This window comes from Rattus rattus, chromosome 13 (genome assembly GCF_011064425.1).
Source record: "Rattus rattus isolate New Zealand chromosome 13, Rrattus_CSIRO_v1, whole genome shotgun sequence".
Taxonomy (NCBI): domain Eukaryota; kingdom Metazoa; phylum Chordata; class Mammalia; order Rodentia; family Muridae; genus Rattus; species Rattus rattus.
In genome coordinates, this window is record NC_046166.1 from 55,746,972 (window position 1) to 55,770,558 (window position 23,587).

Genomic DNA, 23,587 nt, shown 5'->3' on the forward strand with positions numbered 1-23,587 from the left:
GCACAGAAATGGGACGGCAATTAGCATTAAATCCCCGCGCGTGCACAGTGGGCCTCGGGGACGCGCCTCCGGGTCGAGAGGACGAAGAAGCCCCACTTTTTAGACGTTTGGAGCGCGTCCATATAAGTAGCCAGAGGGAGACGCCGCAAGCTGAGCAAGGCGCTATTTGCGCCCCTAGGGCAAAAGGTGCCCGAGGGCGAGCACGCCACGCACCCGGCGAGCGCTAGCGCGGAAGCGCGCACATTCAACTCGCCGGGAGACGTCACGGGCTTCATGGAGACTTTCTCGCGATAGGTTAGTGGCTTTCCGGAAGTGATTCCCCGGAAGAAGCGTGGCTGCTCTCCTGCTCCTAACGCGGCGAGCGGATCCGCCGGCACCATGCAGTCGGACGATGTGAGTTCCCTCCTCTTGCTCTGGCGCCCCGGGGGTTTGTGCGGCTTTTCGCTCATTTAGGACTCAGACCCGCATATTCTGCTGGACCGTTTGTCTCCTGTTTTCTCGGATTGCGAGACTTCCAGAGCCCCGATTCTCGAAAGTGGGTTCCCACGCGAGTTTAAAAGGCCCGGGCACCCCAGGCTCAGTCCACCGGATCGGCTTCCATAGTGCCTGGTGCTTAGCAGTAAAGCCCCTTGTGCCAGTTGCCATCTGAACGGCAGTTGTCTCCGGACTTGCAGGGCGGGAGAGATGCGATGTTTAAATTTCATGTTTAAGGAACGCCTCCATGAGCGTTAATACTTTCCTGTGTAGGCTCTTCTTTATATTTTGCTCTACTGTGTACCCAAATCGTAATTTCGGAAGTCAAACCACGTTTGTCTGTTTACAGGAGTTGTTAAGTACATAGCAGATATCTGACTGGTGTAGGCACTGTGGTACTTGGTTGTTAACAGTTGGACAGAAGACGGGGGCGGGGAGGGGGGAATCCCTCTGCTCCCAAGAGCCCTTTGGGGATGGAGGATCTATTGACAAGCATTTGCGGGGTAAACGGTACTATGAAAGAGTGATGGAGAAAGAGAGCGGTAAGGAGAGACGGTTACAGATAGACCAGTCCCATTGGACTAAAGACCCAAAAATTGGGAATGGGAGATAGGAACGGAGGAATACAGAGGGCACTAATGGGACTTGTTACTGTAGTCAAACGGATGAGAGGGATTTGGTATGCTTGCCCGGGCAAAGTCACATGGAATCTTGAAGGAAATGATTCCAGGTCTTTTTAAATGGGAACTGGGGAGAATGTTGTGTTTTTTTTAGAAGAGAGTGGAACTGAGAGTTGCATTGGGGTGTGTTTAACCCTAGGATCCTTTTAGAGATGCTAAGTGGGATGCACAGACGAATCTGGTGCCCAGGGAAGAGGTCTGAACAAGTGATGTGGAAAGCCACGAACTGGAACGATAGCCCCACTTCACTAATTGTTTCCTACCCCCACGATACCCCTGTTAAATCCCCAACATGTGTTTTATTCTTTGGCCCGTCGGGTTTTTTTTTCCCTTAACTGCCCTAGAGGCTTTCTCAGCTCTTCGGTGCATCTCGAGACCTTTATGCTCTCACACACACCCATCCCAGTGCGCTGCTTAAATGTGCTGTCCGCCTCACTAGCTACCGTGTTTTAAGGACTACATTCATCCAGCAAACACATGAGTGTTTTTCGATGTCAGGGCTTGGAGATGGCAGTGCCATTACTTTAGAATACAGAACACCTTAGTGAGAAGTAGTAAAAGGTAATAAAGTTGTGGTGATTGTGCTATGTATCTAAGTATCTAGTACTGTGCAGATTGGGGACAATGAATAATGAACACCTGTGGAAAAAGTTACAATGTAACTTTGTGATGGGGCTCATTTTGTCAGCACTATACAGAAGGGCCTACTAAAAATGCTTTTATGCGTGTATGTATTAAGAATTCTGGGAAAATAATCAACTATTAATGAACTTCTATTGCTGAGTAACAGGATATGGTTATTATATCTGCATGTAGTTGGGTTTTTTTTGTTTTGTTTTGCTTACAAGAATATATGAATACATGTTGTGGTGTAAAGGGAAGGAGTGGGGCCTATTAAAAGATAGCTACTTCTTTTCATTCCCTAAAGACCCTTTCTTCATCGAGGCATGGCGGCAGTGTGCTCTGTCCTGTCCTCATCTTTTGTGTTTATTTTGGTGGTAGTGGTGCTGGAGACTAAAGGGAGGGCTTTGCACCTGCTGAGCAAGGAGTCAGCATGGAGCACCGGCTGCAGCCCAGAGAGCACAGCCCCTTTCATAATAAACAGCATCTTTTGGGGCCAGAGCAAAAGGGCTTTCATTTTTGTCTTGCAGGTTATCTGGAATACACTAGGAAACAAACAATTTTGTTCTTACAAAATAAGGTGAGTATATCGAAGTCTAGGCTAAACTGTATTTAGTTACCCCCTCGGTTGTAAACGTTTTCTTTCTTTGCCTCCTAGAACCAAGACTCAGGGCTTTTGCAGAAATGAATATAGTCTGACAGGTCTGTGCAACCGGTCGTCCTGTCCCCTGGCAAATAGTCAGTATGCTACCATTAAAGAAGAGAAAGGTACGGACCCACACGACAGTTTCTAAAAGGATGTTCCCAGTCTCTCTGTAAATGATGACAACGCTGTTTAACTCCCCTCAGGGCAGTGCTACCTGTACATGAAGGTCATAGAGCGTGCAGCCTTCCCTCGGCGTCTCTGGGAGCGGGTAAGACTCGGGGACAACTGTAGTGACCATTGGTCAAAAGCAAAAATGAATGCTACATAGGCCATCTCTACACTTCAAAGCCACCCTCATTGGTCCCGGGACGGACAGGGAAGACCTTGCTTGATTTGCCCTTTCCCTCATGTTTCCCTTTCTGTTCCACAGGTCCGGCTTAATAAAAACTATGAGAAAGCACTGGAACAAATAGATGAAAATTTGATTTACTGGCCCCGCTTTATCCGACACAAATGTAAGCAGAGGTTTACCAAGATAACCCAGTACCTGATTCGAATTAGAAAACTTACACTGAAGCGAAGGTAAGGCTACCTTGTTTTTTTGTTCACAGTCTGTCTGTCACTTTTTCTGGGCCATGTCACAAACCATGCTTCCTCCTAAGTTCAGCTGTGACTAATCTTTGATGGTTTACCAAGAAAAACTTTGGATTAAAGGCGTGTCCAGTGGTCCCGCAGGATTTTAAGACAGAATGTGTGATAATCCTGCCTACCTGGAAATTCCGTGTGGTTCCCTGAGAAAAGCTGAAATTAAAGATTTAAAATGTGATTACCAAGAGTATGAACTACACTCAGTAATTGAAAATAACCTTAATGATGTGAAACCCACAGGCCTAATAGAACGCCTTCTTAAGGAGTATAACGATGAAGGCTTTTATTGAGACTAGAGGAGAGTATTAAAGATCACGTGAATCTTTTTCAGAGAATTCATTTTTCTTCATTGAAGCATTGATCTTACTATAGTGAATCGAAAGAAAACAAAAATGATCTTAAAAATAACGTGTCAAGGGGGCTAGAGAGATGGCTCAGTGGTTAAGATCACCAGCTGCTCTTCCACAGGTTCTGAGTTCAGTTCCCAACAACTAACACAGATGATGCCTCACAACCATTTGTAACTGGAATCTGATGCCCTATAAAATAAGTCTTTAAAAAAAATGTCAAAGTATCTGACTTTTGGCACAGGGTAAAGACAACATTTCACCCTGCAGTCAGGCTGGCCTGGAACTTAGTATGTAGCTTTCAACTCAGTGATTCCTCTGCCTCACCCTCCATGCTGAATTACTGATGTGAGCTGCTTCCTGGGCTGTATAAGAGTGTGTGCCGTCACGCACATGCACACGTACGATCAAACCTAGAGTCTTGCATGTTCCGGGCAAGCGTTGAGTCACTGAGCTGTACTTGGCAGCCTGAGTCCCTAGGAACTTACATGCTATATGGGTACTATATGGAGCTGAGCTGCAAACAATCAATTCTAACGCTTTTATTGTTAAAATGAACTTGAATTTTCTAATAATATATTTGATTTCTGCTAGGAAGAAACTTGTTCCTTTGAGTAAGAAGGTTGAACGAAGGGAAAAACGAAGAGAGGTAACATGCTGTTCTGATAGTTATGTGGCTTCTATATTTTTGTGTCAGACGGTTGTTTCTTACATGAGATTCATAGTAACGAGTCAGTAATGGGACAGTCGGTCTCTTTGTATCTTCAGGTTTTTAAGATTTTCACTGAAGGCTGAAAATAGGTACTCTAGGGTATTTGGGTATGATAAAAAGAATATCTTAGACAACATCTAAAAGTCTTCAAGTCAAAACATTTCATAATTTAGGTTTTCGACATTGTCTGTCTCATTTACATTACTAGACAATATTTTTAGCATTAGGGCTATTTTGGTTATATTATTTATAATATTGAAGAGCTTGATTGTCAGATTATTTTTGTTTTTTAAAACAAAAAGCCAGATACACTTTGATCTCTGATTAAGCTGCTCTGAAGTGAACTGTGTGGTTTGCGTCCTAACGGTGATGGTGCCTGGTTACTCAAGGCAGTATGCATGAGGAAGATGGCCTGCTCTAGGATTTCCAGTTTTGCCCACAGGCTAGTCTGTCAGTCCTTCTCACTGATACTTGACAGTTGAGCCGAACTGAGCTCCTTAGTCATGAGCACCTACACTATTCCAGCAAATCCACGTCCATTCATTCTCGGGATTCAGCCTCTCTCCCTTTCACCAAACATCTTTGCCCCCTTGTCTGTCCTCTTAAGGACACCTTCAGTAACCACTGGCACTTTTACTCTCACTAATCACGTGGAGCTTTGTATCCCAAATTTACTATTTCATTGATGTTCACGACAGCATCTTGCTATGAGACCTAACCTGGCCTGGGATTACAGGTGTGTCACCACACACAGTTTATGTGACAGGGGACTCTGGTCATTGTGAATTTTTTAGTCTTCACTAATTATGCACCTTTTTTAAATTAGATATTTATTTACATAATGCACCTATTTTTATTCAAGTCCAGCTAGTAAGTTCCCATATTTTCTAACTTTCAAACGTTCTTGCAGACATTTCAGAGTAAATACATTTTTTCCATGTGATTTCAGAGGCGGCCTCTTCTGTCTCTTTGAAATTCTTTTTTATCCACCTAATATATTTCTTATATACTGTGTATGCAGTACACACATACATAGCATAGCATGCATGTGGAAATCAGAGGACAGCCTTGGGTGACAGTTCCTTCTACTTTTTGTTGGAGAGGAGATCTTTTATTGGCTTGAACTCTGTAGGTCAGGATCTTTTCCACAAGCTTCCAGGGATCTACCTACTGCTGCCTCTCCTCTGGCTGCTGGCACGATTATAGGTGTATGCCATCCCGCCTGGTTTTCTACATGTGTTCTGGGAGTTCAGATTCACGACCTCATTTTTGCAAGTCAAGCTCCCTCAGCCCCATGTGACATCCTTAAATGTATGTAAGATGTTATGTGTAGTATGTCTATCAAGGATTTGTTAGACATTCAGAGTGCTATTGCTAAAGTTGTAAGAATTATTTTGATGTTATGATACATGTGTGCAAATTAGAGAAGGGAACTTCTAATTGAAAAGCTCCCAAGAGGCTTTGAGAAAAAAATGTTTCTGGCTAGAAAGGCAAAAGCCTCGCTAGTAGCGTAACTACATCATACCATTATTAAAAATAGATGATTATATGTATACAGGCTGGAAAATGAACCCTGGTGGAGTGACAGCTTGGTCTTTTCTTACAGGAAAAGGCATTAATAGCCGCCCAGCTGGACAATGCCATTGAGAAGGAATTGCTGGAGAGACTGAAACAAGACACGGTGAGAAGCTAGTGGTGGTGGGACAAGTGTTTTCTTAGGTAATAGTATCTGCTAGGAAATAGGGAAAGTGCATTATTTTTAAACATCACAAATAGCCTTCCCACCCCTTTGTCCATGGAATAAAGCAAGTCTGTGTAGGCCAATCTTCCTGATGCGACTTTCCCCCTTGGCCATTATCTGTAGTTGATGTTTCCAAGCCTAACGGTTCGTAACAGTCATAGGTTTTGGTTTGTTTTCCCCTGTCCTTGCATGGCCTCCAGGGACAGACCTGACTTGGAGCAGCAAGGGGATTGAAAAGAGAGGCAGAGGGGTTGGGGATTTAGCTCAGTGGTAGAGCGCTTGCCTAGGAAGTGGAAGGCCCTGGGTTCGGTCCCCAGCTCCGGAAAAAAAAAAAAAAAAGAAAAGAGAGGCAGAGAGCTGGGTTAGATGGACTTAGTCTCTTGGAAGCTCGGCATTTTATCACACAGAGCTGACAACTCAGGGAGGCAGGCTATTGCATATAGCTGAAAAGGGAGTGGCTTATAGGTAAATAAGGAGGCAGGGCTTATGGATATGCTCATCAAGCAGACAGGTTTAGCTAATCCCAGTAGCAGTATCTCTAGTGGGGATACTTCAGACCCTAAATACTGGGGGAGGCTGAACTATGACACATTTCTGCACACCTTGTCAACATTTGCACTCAGACCAGAGGGTGGCTCTGCCGTCCCTGGGGAAGAGGCTTTGCTGTTCGGAGTCTGAGGCTCTGGGTCCTTGGTATAAACAGGCACTCAGCACCTCACGAGTTTTGGAACCTCTCCCACCCCCTACAGTTTATACTTTATTTTGAGACCGTATCTAAGGATAGCGCAGACTGGCCGCAGATTCACTGTGTAGCAAAAGATGAGTTTGAGTTCCTGATCCTCCTGCCTCCAGCTGTGCTGGGTTATCAGTGTCACACGTCAGGGTATATGATGTTGGGGTTAGACCTGAGAATTCATATGTGCTGAGTTCCACCCCAGTCTCAATGCCTAGAACTTTTGCTTCTGTGTATTTCTCTAATCTTTTAAGAATCTTCAAAATATTTTTTAAAAATGTCACTATTGCTTCTCAGCTTAGATTGTTAGTGTCAAAAACATTCTGTAACTAGTCTGGAAAACTGTCTAGAAATATAGTTCATCACTGTTTCCTACGTGGCCCCTGGTGATAAATAACATGGTGGTAGAGCAGAGGAAGCGGGAAAGTGTGATGCCCAAGCACAGCTGAAGGTGGTCTCTGTGTTCTTCAGTATGGCGACATCTACAACTTCCCCATCCACGCCTTCGACAAGGCCCTGGAGAAACAGGAAGCAGAAAGTGACTCTGAAGATGAAGAAGATGAGGAGGAAGATGAAGAAGAAGAGGTGGGTCTGATTTGCCTTGTTTTGAAACATAGTGGCCTGCAGGACAGCAGGTTGTCATTCAGAGGCAACATTATTTCCACTGCCTTTCATATCTTGTGATGACTAATTTGCTCTAGTAGGACTTAGCCAACAAATTCTGTGCTGACTTCTACATACCTCCCTAACGCTTCTTTTTAACTTGTAAGTGTTAACCTTGAGAGTAACAGGTTTTGGTGACTGTGTGTGGACAGATTGACTTCTTCACGGAAAGAGGTAAAACTACATGTTGACACCAGATCTTCATTGTCTTTTTTTCTAACCCAGTAACTTTCCTTCTAGGATGTGGGGAAAAGAGAGTTTGTAGAAGATGATGAGGTAGAGGAAAGTGACCTGAGTGACTTTGAGGTGAGCTCTGTGGGACAAAGAATGGCTTGTGGCCACAGCGAGGAGGGAGCAAAGGGGAGGGATCTGGACCGGCTGCACCGTGAAGGGCATGAGAGAAGCCTTGCACTTTCCCGGCCTGACCTTCTGTTTCTACATGTAGGATATGGATAAGCTGAACACTGACAGTGAGGAAGATGATGAATCCTCCCGTGAAGAAGAGGCTCATAAGGCCAAACACAAAGGCAAAGCACCCTTGAAAGGACCTTTGCGGAAAAAACGGGCCTATGTGGAAATAGAGTATGAACAGGAGACAGAGCCCATGGCCAAAGCCAAAGCCACATGAGTTCGAGTCCCACCTTTATCCTGCAGCAGTCAACACTTGCGCTGTGCTCTTTTGTGCTCTATTTCCTAAAGTATTTATATTGTTAATATTTACGCCGCTTCAGTGGAGCAGAAACCTGGAGTGAGTACGGAAGAGCCATGAGTTGTGAGGAGTATTTTTATAACATGTGCTGTGACAGCTTGAGCCCAAGGAGCCGCAGATGATTTCCTGGAGCTGCACTGGCACTGGCTGTAAATATTTCTAAACTACAAGTGCTGAATCTTCTCCTCCCAATTTTTACTTAGAAACATCAGTATTTCAATTTTTTTCTTACATGGACAAATTGGAGAAGATAAAATTTCAACTTATATTTTAATACAAAAATAGATTTTTTTAAATGCCCATGAGTCCGTCCATATGAATGGGGTAAGAGCAGTCTGTCCTGCTGGTTAGTCATCTCCAGGGTCCTCACCAGGAGCCTCTGCAGAGCCCTGCACCTTCCTGATGCAGCTCACCACTGTGCTGTCTTCACAGGACAGGGCGATGTTAGCCAGAAGACCCTGAAACATGAGAGCAAACACGCGCTGGTTTCTGTAAAACCTGTTTCCCCACAGTCTTTACTCTTTTATCACATACTGAAAAGATGAGAGTGCATGGCCTAGGAACATCAGAACAGCAGTTTCTCAGAACCGGCCCACGCTTGTAGACAGCTGGCTCGGAAGAACCCCCTCCACTCTAGCCAAGGTGTCAGTTGGACCCTCAGCTGGAAAACTGCCCAAACACAGGGCTGCAGGGCAGTGGCCAAATAAACCGAAAACAGCTGGCCATGCTCTGGCTCTACAGGTTTTGGGACATGGATTTCTTCTCGTGCTCCTTTAATTGGAGATTTCTGATTGTGGTAAAAATGAGAAATTAGTCTTTGAATTACATGTAAATACACGAACTATGGTCTTGAGAATTTTGTGGAATATGAAATCAAAGGAAGAATTTTACTAGTGAAGTATATAGAAAATGGGAGATAGCTCAGTGGGATGAGCATGAGGACCCGAGTTCAATCCCATGTTTAAAACTTAAGTCATCAGGGAAAAGCCTACACCAGTAATCTCAATACAGGGGAGGAATAAACAAGCAGACCCTTAGGGTTTGCTTGGCCGGCCAAGCCTATGAAGAGTTACATGCCTGTGAGAGATGCTGCTAGAGGAAAAGTGCGGACTGTGCCTGAGGAGCGACCCCTACATTATCAGCCTCACCTGTGTAAGCACTCACAAGACTATGAACAAGCTTCTAGGAGTGCCCCTCCCTCCCTCCCACCATGGGGACATCTCAATTACAGCACTCCTCCTTGGTAGCGTCTTAGGGCTGTGTCAGTAGTGGTTTAACTCAGTCTAGAACAGAATTTGCTAACATAGTGGGTCATGTCATCTTCAGAACTTCATTTTATAAAGTCTTTGTGGCTTTTGATTGTTTTTATTCTGAATGCGAGTGACATCTGATCCTCTTTTTACTCTGAATGGTTAAATAGCATTAAAAGAGGTCAGCCTTAGCACCAGACCTAGAGAGCACTAAGGCAAGGACCTAACACCCCCACCCCCCAAGCTCATGTCCAGCGTAGTTGGGCACACAAGTAATAAATTACCTAGGACAATAAGGCCAACTGAAAGGGAGTTGCAGACGCCTGCCTTACCTTCACCTGCCCCTGAGAACAGTGGTCCAGGAGAATCAGGCAGTCTGTGGCTTCCTGGAGCACCGCACTCTTAGCAGCCTCGGTTGTGGGGATTGTGTCCCTGGCTATGTCACATACCAGTTTCAGGAGAGCCTTCAGTAAGACCACAACTCTGCAGGGAATTCTGGAATTGGGAAGAGAAATTTCATATTCCAAACTGAACGATAGATAAACTTGGACAAAACTTGGTTCAGGCATGGGCAAGCTGAAGTCAAATGATGTTTGTATCACATTGCTGAAAACAAGACCTTCCTGTTAATTCTACCCCACTCTTCCTGCATACACACACTGGGATGCTGAAGAATACTTGAGCGGTCTGGAAGCAGGAACAGGTCGACCTCTGGCCAGAGTTAGAGCAGCCAGGCCTACAGTAAGGCCCTACCAATAACCAACAAAACCAGAAAACCTGTTTTCTGCCGAGGCTTCATTCCCAGCATGAGCTGAGGGTGGGGGAAGGCAAATCTGCTTACCATATCCCCTGTTTTTAATCAGAGATGAGGAGATACCCTGCAGTCACGGGACTTTAGGCCCGGGTTTAAAGTGATTTGTGTGCAGGTAGTGAGTGGCATGTGCTTATAATCCCAGCGGTTAGGGCATGGAAGCAGGAGGATCTACAACTTGAGATTACTACAGAGCAGAACTTAAGTGTCAGTATTAACTCAGTCTTGGGCTCCTTGCTTGCTTTTAAGTCTAGCTTATTCTCTAAGTGCTAATTCTGCTGATGAACATGGACACAGTACGTTATCTGACAACTTCATGCCATTAGGTCACAGCTTTAACTTGGTAAATTTTATATAAACTAAACTTTAATGAAAGATGGAAAATAACTGGCTAGAACTGACGAGCAGAAACATTTCCATCCTTCATCTCAGAATTGTCCAGGGTTCCCTATGGCTTGTGTTTCTCTAACCTTTCATTAAAGTCTGCTACATTTACCACTTCTATGCTCTGCCTTAACCTCCCCACATGCCCTTCTTAGAATCTTCACCCCGTGAAGGCCCAATATAAAATTAGCTTCATTCAGTTTCACTTGTACATCTGTTCATTCTCTGAGTACTTCTGTACCTCATAAGAGGTACTGAGTGCTTCAGGGGCACACAGCAGATGTGGTTGTGTATCCTGTAGTTTAGTGGGGGACAAAAACAACAAGTGAAGCAATGCAACAAGTGACTCCGATTGGCTCTTGGTGCCTGGTCTATTTCTAAGAAAGAATATAAGAATACATTCCAAAATGGACTGTTGGGCTCTGGCTTCTGGCTAGCCTTTCCATCTCATGCCAGAGAGCTGTTAGGTAACTAGACAGTTGATGCCTTACTCCTGACACCTTCGAGCTACATATAGAATGTCTTCTAAAACAGCATATCCTATGTTAGCAAGCTAATCACTGCTCTGACAAATGTTGAATGTCTTGAGGCAACCATTCCTAATTAGACTGAAGACATATAAGATAAACACAGTTAAACATGCTTACTGAAGCACTTCTAAGTTGCCTTTTTAGGGAATAGCAGTGATAAGGATCAAACCTATACCACTGTAAATACTAGGCCAGTGCTCTCCCATATAACTGTACTATCAGCCCTAATGTGCCTTAAGTGTTTCGGTAGAAATTATAATTACGCTCTGGAAAGACAGACCACCTGTGTAGCATGTTGAACAGGTAGACCCCAGAGGCTCACATTTGAGTCCCTGGTCCTCAGATGGTGGAACTGTCTGGAGAAGTTTAGGAGGTGTGACACTAGGGGTGAACACTGAAGTTCACTGCCATCCCAGTTCTCTGTTCCCTCATTCTTTGTGTCTCAAGATGTGAGCTCTCAGCTACTGCTCCATAGCCATACCTGCCTGTCTGCTGCCATGAAGGTCAGGGATTGAACCCTCTGAATCCGTAAGCCCAAAACAAACTTTCTTCTGTAAACTGCCTTAACCACAGCAGTAGAAAATGCAGTTTCCCAACTTACACAACCATAAATTTGTTGTTTTGTGATTTTCTTCCTTCCCCACCATGTGTCTGTTTCTCTGTGTGTCTGTCTTTGTCTTTCTTTTCTTGAAACAGGGTCTAGGTATCCCTGGGTGGCCTGAAATTGAACTACTAGCAATGAAAGGGGTTCAAATATAAACATCTGAAGTAGTTGAATATCCTAGAAGTGAAGAAAGGGAAAAGGATTCAGATACACTGCATGTCCTGAATACTTTATCTCCACAAGTTCTGAAGAGAACGTTAGCTGATGCACACCCTTTTAGCACATCTGTCAGCCTGGATGCTATACCTGGGCCAAGTGTACTGCATGACAAGTTTCAGGGTTTCCAGTATCTTCAGCCTGCTTTCATCTTCCGGTTCATCATAAACCTCCAGGTAACCAAGGATAACTTGCTCCAGCCTCTTCAAGTGCCGGGTGGTTAGGATCCCCAACCTACAATAGAGAAGACGCCATGCTGAGCTGTTGAATGTGGGTATAGAGCAGAGCAGAGCAGAGGCCCGGTCGCTCACTTCTTCACAAAGGCTGGCAGGTTCCTGGCGTAAGTCCTACGGAGGAGAGGGCGGTGCTCTGGCTCCATGTGCGTGAGGACCAGCTGTAGCACCTCGTGACAGTGTGTAGAGGCTCGAGCGGCTTCTCCCTGCCAGTGCAGCGCTTTCTCTAGGACAGGGAATAAATCTAAGAGACACAGGAGCACAGCCTACGAGAGAAGAATGAAAAGAAACCATAGTTCACTTACATTCACAAAACCCCTGATTTTGCTACGATCTCCCCAGGGCACGTCACAGAATTCTGGAAGATAACCATAGCTAACGTACAAGGTACAGAGCACTGCAAAACTTCTCTATACAAACATTTAATAAAAACATTTAATAAAAACGTGTACCCCAAGTGGCATGTAGCTTGCATGCACGTAGGTAACACCCAGGCTGCTCTGTGGCTGCTCAGGGAGGTGGATGTCTGCTTGACATTGAGATCCTTTCAGTCAGGCAGCAGCTTTCAGATGCCCTAACTTCCCAAGGGAAAACAGCTCTAACCTCTTCCTGCTTACATCGTACCACCTTGTGTTCCCGCTGAGCCCAGTCAGCAGTAAGTCTCCCTTACCTGAATGAGGCGGTGCTCCGGCATGTACAGGTGATTGAAAAGGGCATGGTACAGGACTTGGGCTCTGTTGTACTGCAGCAGGTCAGCGGCTGGCTGCAAACACACAATTGGGCACTTAAAAGTTTCCCCAAAGTGGCAAAATGCCCATCACTTTTAAACCACTCTCTATTTCTGCAAAGACTTTAAAAGTTACAAATTTAATAAGAGTCTCCAGTAACATTTTGTATATTTTGCTCTAAAATCTTTTGATTTTTTTTTTTACTTGAAGGTCACTAATTCCAGAGGTGTTTTTGCTTTTTTACTTTTCACATTTTAAAATAAAGCATGATCTTGTTTCTTCTATAATTACCCCCCTTTTTTTTATTATATTACCAGCACAATACTATTTCTACCAGGTTCGGAGAGAAAAAAATACATTTGGAGAAAAACTAGAAATAAGTGAATTACGGGTGACCTAAGATGAGGAGAAAACTACTTATGAAGACAAAAGTCTGAAGCAGAAACGTGAGAAATGAGGAGCCGCCGTGGGTGAGTCGGCTGCCCACCAGTGCAGGCTGGAGCTGAGGCGCTTACCACATTGGTCACAATGTGATGGAGGCACTGGACACCCAGGACCTTATTGTCCGTCTGATAATCATCCGAGATGAGCAAAGATGGGGGAAGTATCTTTTCTAGATGCTGGCTCAGCCAGGGCTGAGAGACTTGTTGGAGAGTCCATGAGAAAACATGTTTGACAGCAGGATTCTTCTTCCAGGTTTCCCTGAAAGGACACACGAAAAGCAAGTGACAGGGAATTAGCAGAAAGAAACAGGTGAAGCTTAACACGTTCTTCTTCTTCCTCCTCTTCTTGTCTTTAACAGATTTTACATACATACATACATACATAATACATACATACATATATATATCCTATACAACTCTTGGTTTTTCCAAATACACTTTATGATTTGAATTAAAGTAACTTACATATCTTATACAATATACACTTGGCAGTTACCCAAACATGGGGTAATACATGCTTATCCCATGAATAGCAGCTACATAAAAGACTTGTGGGGTCAGTGGTCATGTTGGTGATGACGTGAAATGTGCTGAGAAGGAAGAGAGAATAGTAAAGGTATCGTTCCTCTACAGTGTCACGTAGAGTTTATAAAAGGAGTTTGCACATCTGACTCAGCCTCCTTAAAACAGTACCTGTATAATAGGCATATCACCTTTAATTACAAAGAATAAAACAAGATTCATGGATGCTATGTGACCTGGTCCCACTCACAACAATACAAAGAGAACTAAACTGGGCATAGTGTTGCACCCCTGTAATCTGAGGTATATGTATTTGAGGAAGCTGAAGCAGGAGCATCTCTCACAGTTGAGACCAACATAGATTACATAGGAAATACAAAGCCAGCCTATAAAGAAGTATGTCTTAATAAGAAAAAGAACGGCACTAGTGTAAAAGCCTTTTAACTCCAAGTTTATCTCACCTCATCGTTCTGTAGCCAGAGGATCAGGGACCTAGCTCAGTTGGTAAGGTGCATGTCTAACATGCAAAGCCCTGGGCTCAGTCCCCACCAGTGCATACACCAGGCAGGCATGGCGAGGCTCTTGCCCGGAAGCCCAGCACTTGGAAGCAGGATCAGAAATTCAGGGCCAACATCCTTGGCCACATGAAACCCTGCCTGAAGAGGCCAGAAGTAAGCACAGCGGTCAAGAGCACTTGCTGTTTCTCCAAAGGATCCATACTTGGGTCCTAGCAACCATGTCAGGCAGTTCTCATATGAGGTCCAGCTCCAGGGGATCAGACGCCTCTGGCCTCCTCAGGCACCTGTACTCTCCATGCTGACACACACCTACACATGATTACGATCAATAAACATCCTTTTTAAAAGAGACTGCCTGGGGCAGGTGTGGTGGCACTCGTAGAAATCAGAGGTAGAACCTGTTAGTTCCAGGCCAGCCAAGGGTACTCAGTGAGACCCTACCTCAAAAACAAGTAAATAAAATATAGAGAAAATTAAGACCTGGCTCGGAAAAAAAAAAAAAACCAACCAAACAAACAAACAAAAAAAAACCCAAAGCACTGAAAGCAGCACATACGCTAGCTGATAGCAATCTAATTCAATCACTTATTAGAAATTGTTTTCACTATTTTATCCCAAGTATTACTTCCAAATAGAGTAATTTCCTTATCTAATAATTATGAACAAGTTAGAAATCCCTGTATCTAAATTAATGCTGAAAGACTGGGGAGCCAAATACCCATGGGTACTTAGCATAAGATACTTGATTACATATAAATAGGACAGAATTTTCAATTTCCGTAGCTATTACTGGAAGGATTTCCAACTTCTCAAGGCACTTGTTCGGTGGAGAAAATGGAATTTGAAGTCTTCGGTTCTAATCTTGAATTCGCTCCTATCTGATTACTTCGTCTCTAGGAAGCCACAACCGCTCTGGTCCTTAAGAAATCCACTATGTCAACACCCCTATCTGCCTGACAATAGTGAAAGTGAGGTACTCACTTATTCAAGTGGGGCTTAAGAAGCCCCAAGACCACAGCGAATCTCCCCCGATCATCTTCGTTTTCTCCGCATAGGAATCCTGCCACAGAACTGCACTCAGTAACACGAAACAGTAAAGACAGCACCTCACCAGCAACATGCTGAGATTTCGGACTGGTCCATGGCTGCTTCAATCTGTGTGTGATGGCAAAAATATACGTGGGTCCTGACAAGTGGCGGAGGCCTGTCTTCCATGCAGGGCAGACGGGAGAACTCTTAGCTGTTTCAACCTTCCCCAACAGCTTAAGAAATAGTAACCCAACCTCAGTTGCCTTCTCAGGCACTTCGGGATGCTCTTCGCTTCCATCTGCCTTCTCCTTGGGTGCTGCGAACTTCTCCAGGGCTTTCGCCACCTGTCCCAGGATCTCGGGCATCTCCCGGGGGGATCCACCACCCCCAGTCCCCTCAAATAATTTGTCACATTCGGTGGCTTCTATTAAAGCACCGAGGTCTCTTAGAGCGGCATTTCCTGCGTTGCCTTGGCCTGATGACTCTTGGCGGCTGAGACCGTGCAGAATCTTGGAGAAGGCTTGTTGGAGGGCCGGGGGAGACACCTCTGTAGGCAGGGAGCGGCCGACCCCCGACTTCTCTTCGGTGCTGTCAAGCTTCATTCCTAGTCGCACCCGATGGGCTGGGCTCTCCGCGGGGTCAGAGACCAAATGGGGGAGGTGTCTGGGGCCGGGAGTCCCCCAACGAACAGACCTAAAATCATGCGCAGTGAAAAGGCTTACTGTTATGACACAAGGATCGAGTGTCAATCCACTCGGTTAAGTGGGTGTAAGAGGGGCCTCGTTATCATAAGAGTCTCAAGCTCCTAACATGTGGCGAAATTTGTCTTTCTGGAAGCTCAAAAACAGGTTAATTTAAAAGATAACCTACTGAACTGTGACACCAAAAAGACTCGCGACACCTACAGCTTTTCCCGTACAGCATCCGTACCCAGCAACTTCCGGCCCTGGATAACATTGTTGCCGTAAAGCAAAACTAACTTCCGCCATTGGAGCCGCAACGCTTCTCTTTACGCCTCATGGCCAAAAATCAACAGTCCGTCCGAAAGGGAACGAGTAAAAGGTGGAGCTATGACGAATATATTTGCATAGTTAAGCGTCCGCTCACTAAGTTTGATTCTGATTTCATTTGCTAGGGTAGAAACAAGAGAATTTTCGCGAAATCTCAGTAATGTTTAGAGTGTAGTAGATTTCGTGTGCAGAGCCTAGATAGAGCTGTATCATGTTAGTGACCCTCTTCGAAAACTGGTAGGGCTTACTTGATATGTCTCAAGGCAGAACCGGTTACCGATCCTTTCGGTTCATAAAGCGTGATGATTGGGTGTTCATGCCGCGTGCGTGACATGTGCCGCCCATTAAACCTTGTTACGACATGGGCACATTACCCGTCTGACGTGAACTTAGAAGGATCCACAAGCTATGTTTCATATTTAGATTAGATCACCGTCCCGATTTTAACTTCCGTGTCTTATTACTGGTGATAGGTGAGACCAAGGCTTCTACCTCCCTGTAACCATACCTAAGAGTGACAGGGTTTTAGTTCTTACAGACGGTTTTGGCGCATGCATTTCTAAGGAAGGTGATTTTAAGTTATTACTCCATTGTGTATGAATGCTTTGTCCACATGCACCTCCGTGTACCCAGTGCTCTCCTGGTCCCCGCGGAAGCCGCAAAAGGGTCTCTAATTCTCTGAACTTGAATTTCTGAAGTTTCTTAGCTATGGTATGCTCTTAACTGAGCCATCCTGCAGCTCTGTGGCATGTACTCAGTGTTACACTATTTCCAACTACTCTACCAGTGATGCCTGTAAGACTTCTTCTTCTTTTCCCTGTGTGACCTCTTGCAAATGGCAATAGCTCAGATCTCAATGTCTTACTTACTGTACGGGGGAAAAATGTAGATAATAGTCCCCATCTCTTAGGACCATTTTTAATGTTCATAAACGCTGAGAACAGTATCTGATCAGCATACTGTTCATACAGTGTTAGCTTCCGTTGTTATGCAAAAGTACCCGCGTTAATTTACATTCCCTCGTTCCTAGGAAATTTGGTGATTAGAATTCTAACTCAGGACCTCGTTCTTTTGGCTTTCCCCACTCTGACCAATGGGTGGCACTCTGATCAATCACTGTTAACCACTTCCACGGGAAACCTTCCCTTACAAAAGCAGCTTGAGGCCAGTCAATAAGAGGTCATTGTGTCCGTACTGTGTGGGACGTTTCTTCTCTGGAACATGTGCCTTTTGTGTCCAGTGGCTCCAGACGCCCTCTAGACTTGAGGAATGCTCTGTATTGTTGAGATCTCTTGCTGAGTTTCCCAAAGCCAGAGCCAGCCATGCCTTTACTTCTAGTGCCTGGCACAATTTAGTCAAGGCAACAAATGCGTCCTGAATGCCCGTGTCCACACACAGAGGACAGGCTGAATTGACCATGGTCCATCCACACAATGCAGCTCCGTAGAGCTGCGTCTGCACAATGAAGCTGCAGTGAGGAGAAAAAGAGCAATCTGTGTGTAACACCATGGAACTCTGGGATACATACATAGGTGGAAAGAGCAGAGGGGAGGTGGGGTAGATAGATGCTCTCTTTCTTGTAAGAAAGAAGGGAGAATAGACAGCAAGATAGAGGCATGTCTTTGTGTGTTAACAAAGTAGAAATGGAGGGTCGATAACGAATGAATAAAAATATTACATGTCAGGGAATAACAGGGTGAAGGGATGGAAGCAAGACCTCCCTACATGTACTTTTATAGTTTTGACTTTGCGATCCCATGAAACACTTACATAATTATTTTTGAGAGAAAGTAAATCAGGTGTGATGGCACATGAATGTAATACCAACTTGAGGGAGGCTAAGGCAGGAAGATCCATGCCAGCCTGGGATAAATAGTAACATGTCTCAGTTGGGAGTGTGTTTGCCTAGCATGCACAAGGCAATGGGCTAGAACCCCCAGCAGCACATGAGATTGGGGGTGGGGCCTGAACTCCTAGCAGTGGTGAGGTCGAGGCAGCAGGATCAGAAGTGCAAGGCTCGTCTGGGTCACATGAGTCTCAAAATAAATAAAGACTGAATAAGTGGATGAATTAGGAAGTTGAATTCACTAGACTGGCCAGAAAGAAAAAGCACTGAAAATTTTTGGCAAGGATTTGGGGAAACAATACAAAATGCCCATATGGTGTTGCAGGAGGTGTTGTGGCTGCTGGTGCAGGACAGTTGGACAGTTTCTCTGAGAATTAAACAGGGTCAACACAGAGCTGAACAGGATTCAACCGTTCTCTTTGTAGATGGATAACCAAGAGAGTTAAATTCTTGTGCTGATATAAAAACTTCAACATGAGTGGGCACAGCCACAATCTTCTTTTTTTTTTTTTTTTTTTTTGAGCTGGGGACCGAACCCAGGGCCTTAAACGCTTGCTAGGCAAGCGCTCTACCACTGAGCTAAATCCCCAACCCCGCCACAATCTTCTTAGGCAGTGGAATCAGTTCAACAAAAAAAGATAAATGCTGTCGCTTGCAAGTCGAACATTACGCTGAGGACCACATCAAAGGTTTGGTCCCTGGAGTGGTCCTCCCGGGCAATAGTCGAAACTGTGAGCTACGCTGGTTTTGCCTACCGGGCATGTATTGCCGAGACAAATACTTGAGACTATCCTTAAAAAGAGGGAAATGTTATTTTGGCTCCTAGTCTCAGGTGTTCCCTGCCTTTGGATGAGTGATGACACAATAGATCACGATGGGGGGGGAGGGGCAGAAAATGCTGCATCTGGGAAGAACAAGAGTCAGAGACAGACAGAATCACACACACACACACACACACACACACACACACACACACACACACACACTCTCTCTCACACACATGGCAGGAGACCTTGCTTCTAAAGCTTCTTGTTGTGGTGTCACAAGTAGAGTCGCACGTGGGCCTTTGGGGTTAGAGTTCACATCCCAACAAGCCTATGACGTGAGTGATTGCACCGAGGTGGAATCCCTGGGGGATGGGCCACAGGCCCAATGCTCTAGAACCTACGAGGCTGTGAAACAAACCCCTTGTCTTCACGTTAACTACCCCAGATAACTTGGTATGCTGACAACAGCTAGCACAGTGAAGGAAATGAGATAGAAATAAACACACGGTGGGGATTTACTTAGCCATCATCAGTGAAAGATCTTGGCTCCTTCTGTGCTGTTTGGTGAGAGTGCTTGGTGCTGGGAATCAAACCCGTGCTGACCTTACCCATGCCGAGCACATACCAAGCTATACCCTCAGCCACAAGTGAGCTTCTGAGGCGTACGACAAAATGGATGAACTTTCAAGACAAAGTAAATAAGCCCGTGACACAGGCTCAGGCTATGGGCTTCCACTGATACGAAACACCAATCAAGTCACAACGTGGACCAGAGGTTGCTAGGAGATGGGAGGGGGAAATGGAGGGTGGCGGCTAACAGTTGAGGAGTTTACCTTTTAGGATGCTGAAAATGTCCTGGATGCGGCTAGTAATAGTGATTGCCCTATCTTGCAAAAAAAAAAAAAAAAAATTTAGTGAGCTGTACACCCTAAAATGGAATACGATGGTTCGTATATTAAATTTTAGTTTAAAAAGTGGTAAGGGCGGTTGAGACATCTTCGTAGGTGTGGAACATGCTGGGACCCATGCAATGGGGGAAAGAGAATCAAGTAGTTATGGTAACAGTATGAGCACAGAAGTAAATAAGTAGCTTGCAGTTCATACAGCAAAAACCCAAGAACAAGCTCTTTTTTTTTTTTTTAAGGATTTATTTATTATATATAAGTACACTGTAGCTGTCTTCAGACACACCAGAAGAGGGCATCAGACCCTATTACAGATGGTTGTGAGCCACCATGTGGTTGCTGGGATTTGAACTCAGGACCTCTGGAAGAGCAGTCAGTGCTCTTAACCACTGAGCCATTTCTCCAGCCCAAGAACAAGCTCTTCGGGGGAACATTCTCCCGCCATTTTTTATTCCGGGAATATGTCGCTAAATCGAGTAACCTTGCTAAATGGTGCTTGGACGTCGCACAAGGTAATATGGGGTCTCATGTGTAAGACAGTGCTTAAACAATATATCAGTGCTGGGCTTGGGCAGATTCGTGCAAAGGGCAAAGGTCAAAGGTCCAGCCCAGACTGTGAGCACAGGTGGACCTGGAGGGGCAGAGTGGATAGTGTTGATGTAAGGGAAGGAGGGCTGGGAAGAAGATGGAGACAAACGAGATGGCCTCACATCTCGCAAGTCATGTGTATGGTGAACTTAGGTATTTATCTGAAATACGTAGGAGTGCCGTCTTGTATAGAGGGATTAAATGTTAGGTATTTCCTTTGACAGGCACCAAGGCTACAGTCACTCGCAAGAAAGTCCCACCTAAGCGTTCAGCAAGGCTTCACCGCCTTCCAAGCACAAACACAACAAGGCTGGGCAGTGGTGGAACACATTTGTCATCTCAACCTCTGAGAGGCTGGCCAACCACGGTCTGAAGTTCAAGGCCAAGCTCACTCCAGACTGCGTTCTTTCGTCAAACGCGTCTCCAAAAAAAAATAAAAAAAAAAATAAAATAAAAATCTAAAACAAACGCTGGACTCATAAAAGATCGGAGAAGATCTTCATAAGGAAAAGCAAAGGTGAAAGAAAGTCGAAAAGAACAATCTAGTTTCTTTGTTTCACTGAGAACAACCGCAGGGACCGAAGAATGAAATCGTTCCTGCTTTTAAGGCCTCCCCAGCCCACACTTGGTTTGTAACAGATTTCAGAACACCGTACTGATCGCAGAATGAATCCTGCAGCTTCACTTGCTCTGAGTTACTCGTCCCTATCCCCAAGTTTAGGCCCCCGGTCTTGTACTGTTTGTGAAAAGGATAATCCATTAGCTTTGCTGTGCGCATCGCCTGGCATGGGGGTGAGGATGGTGGCAATGGCTTTTGTGAGGAAATCAGAGGAAATTCACGTAGGCTGACAACAGGGACCCTTGACTTGTGCAGACACTTCAACCTGAGAGAGTTCATCCCACCCAGTTCCCAGCATGCATCCTGTGAAGAGAATACAGTGTAAGCATCTGTAGGCCGTTACCTTCACTCCTTCCTTTGCCTTGTAATGTGTTTCTCAGGCAGGCAAGCAGGATGCTTAAGCTTGCTGTCAGGCTGGAGCTTTTTTTTTTTTTTAAATTAATCAGAACTGGCACTAGACCCATAGTGAAAACTGCAAGTTTGGGCCAATTCAGGACAAAAGGTCCCCACTTCTATGTCAACTGTACATATTAAATCCCACTCTCATTCCTCTGTTCCCTTAATCTTTGGACTACAAACCCTCTTTGTGAGAGAATTTTTATTTATGTATGTGTGAGTGTTCTGTGTGCATCTGTGATGCATGTCAGAAGCGGGCATCAGATCCCATTACAGAAGGCTGTAAGCCACCATGTCGTTGCTGGGAATTGAACTCAGGACCTCTGGAAACACAGAGGACCCTTTCTGGAAGAAATTCTCAACCAAAGCCTGTTCCCACTCTTCAGATCATCCCATCTCTCTTGTAAGGACCCCTAAATCTTATCACCAGGGAGGGGTGCTTGAATTTTGAGGCTCCTATCTACTTTTGGGGGGCTGCTCACGGGTCAGCTTAGTTTCAGGGACTGCTATGTGGTGTCGCTGGTGAAAAAAACCTGGTCTGGTAAGAGGACAAAACAATCCAGGTATCATCTTGCATACGGGACGGTAAACCCTTTAATGTTCTCAGTTAGGGTTTCTATTGCTGTGAGGAGACACCGTGACCACAGCAACTCTTAAAAAAGAAAATGTTTACGACTGGCTTACAGTCCAGAGGTTTAGTCCATCATCATCCTGTTGGGAAGCATGGTAGGTAGTACAGAGGCAGGCATGGTGCTGGAGAGATTGCTGAAAGTTCTTAGAAGGGCAGCAGGGAGAGAGAGAGAGTGACACCGGAATCAGCTTGAGTATTTGAAACCTCAAAGCCCACCCACAGTGACACACTTCCTCCAACAAGGCCACGCCTCCCTATAACGGCACTCCCTGAGACTATGGGGGCCAGTTTCATTCAAACCATCACAGACATTAATTGTGAAGATGGCTTTGGGCTCAATCGTTTTGAAGAACGTGCTAGTGGGCAGGGGGATATGTTCTATATATAGTGTATGTGGGGGTACATAGCAAAAACAGCAAATTGAACCCATACTTGTATTCATGTGGCCCTCTGCCTGTCTCTACAGTGCATTGAAATAGGTGAGATATTGCAGGACAAAGGTCTGAGTTCAAAAGGAAAGCTAAGGGTTAAAGTGGCAGGGTCTGGAGCCCCAAGGAAGATGTGGGTAAGAGGGCTTATAACCCAAAATGATATGATAAGCAGGTAAGATGGACAGAGCTCTGGGCCACTTATGGTTGGCCCACAGGACCATTTGACGCCATTGAGAAAGGTGTACAAGGTACATTATCATAGTTTGCTTTTGAGACAGGCTTTCTCTGTGTAACAGCATTGGTCGCACTGGAACTCGGTTTTAAAGACCAGGCAGGCGTCGGACTCACAGAGATTCATCAACTTCTGCCTCCCAGTGCTGGGATTAAAGACACTCGACCCACCATACCCAGATCATCTCCTGCCTGCTAATGCAGTTGATTGTAACAAAGTAAGTAAAGACAGCTTTCAAAATCTGCCTCCCCGTGTTTCCAGAAACACACTGCAGAGCATCCTGTAAATAGAGGGTTAACTAAGAATAACCATCATCACTTTCTGGTCACCATAAGGAATGAAGAGAACTTAAAATAATAAGCAGCATGGGGCAATAATACCAGCCAAGCGATAGTAAAGAGCCAAGGTCAACAACTAACAAGATCGGAGTCAACGCTGGACAGAAGGAGACTTCCCCCACCCCTACCTTAGTGGACAGTGCATGAACACTGTATGATTATCTCCCTAGATGGGCCAGGGTGTCATGCGGAGACTGTGTGAGCCTACCATTGTCTCCACCCAGGATACTCAGAGCTAATCAATCCTTATAGCAATTACCTCAGTGTCTGCTGTGACTCTATAAAGGTTCTAGGCAAGGTATGATTTCTTCCTTTTTGGAAACCCTAGCCTCTGTTTGGAGTTTCCCCGATTTTCCCTTAATTCTCATTTTTCCTCAATGCTTCCTATTTTTTTTCTTCTGGGATTCCCCTTAATAAGTTTTCATTTTGCATACACCCACAGCTTTAATCTTCATTGGTGAAAAAAAATCAAAATAAAACAAAACACACACACACACACACACACACACACACACACACACACACCCCAAACAACAACAACAACAATAACAACAAAACCCCTCTGAGTCACAATCCCTGGCT

At 45.0% G+C, this 23,587-nt stretch overlaps 2 protein-coding genes and 1 non-coding gene across 4 annotated transcripts; 2 read left to right on the plus strand and 1 right to left on the minus strand.

The window, feature by feature from the left end:
* Nucleotides 1-319: 319 nt before the first annotated feature.
* On the plus strand, nt 320-8,827 carry Mak16 (MAK16 homolog). 2 transcript variants are annotated; one of them, XM_032918830.1, is made up of 10 exons: nt 320-393; nt 2,306-2,355; nt 2,434-2,543; nt 2,625-2,689; nt 2,852-3,003; nt 4,011-4,065; nt 5,735-5,809; nt 7,074-7,187; nt 7,506-7,571; nt 7,711-8,827. In XM_032918830.1, exons 1-10 carry the CDS (start codon nt 379-381, stop codon nt 7,891-7,893), a joined length of 885 nt encoding a protein of 294 aa, XP_032774721.1. In that variant the 5' UTR covers nt 320-378; the 3' UTR covers nt 7,894-8,827. The 2 variants fall into 2 exon arrangements, with proteins under 2 accessions (XP_032774721.1, XP_032774722.1); XM_032918831.1 differs by having other exon boundaries at nt 7,074-7,182; nt 7,504-7,571.
* On the minus strand, nt 8,228-16,186 carry Tti2 (TELO2 interacting protein 2). The gene is made up of 7 exons (XM_032918832.1): nt 15,195-16,186; nt 13,246-13,432; nt 12,673-12,765; nt 12,081-12,268; nt 11,860-12,003; nt 9,557-9,719; nt 8,228-8,432 (listed from the first exon to the last, which is right to left on the minus strand). The coding sequence occupies exons 1-7, from the start codon at nt 15,842-15,844 to the stop codon at nt 8,322-8,324; spliced, it is 1,536 nt and encodes a 511-aa protein (XP_032774723.1). The 5' UTR covers nt 15,845-16,186; the 3' UTR covers nt 8,228-8,321.
* Nucleotides 16,187-16,531: 345 nt separating this feature from the next.
* LOC116915153 lies at nt 16,532-16,636 on the plus strand. Its single transcript, XR_004389821.1, has one exon. It is a non-coding gene; the product is annotated as a small nucleolar RNA U13 (small nucleolar RNA).
* The last annotated feature ends 6,951 nt before the right edge of the window (nt 16,637-23,587 follow it).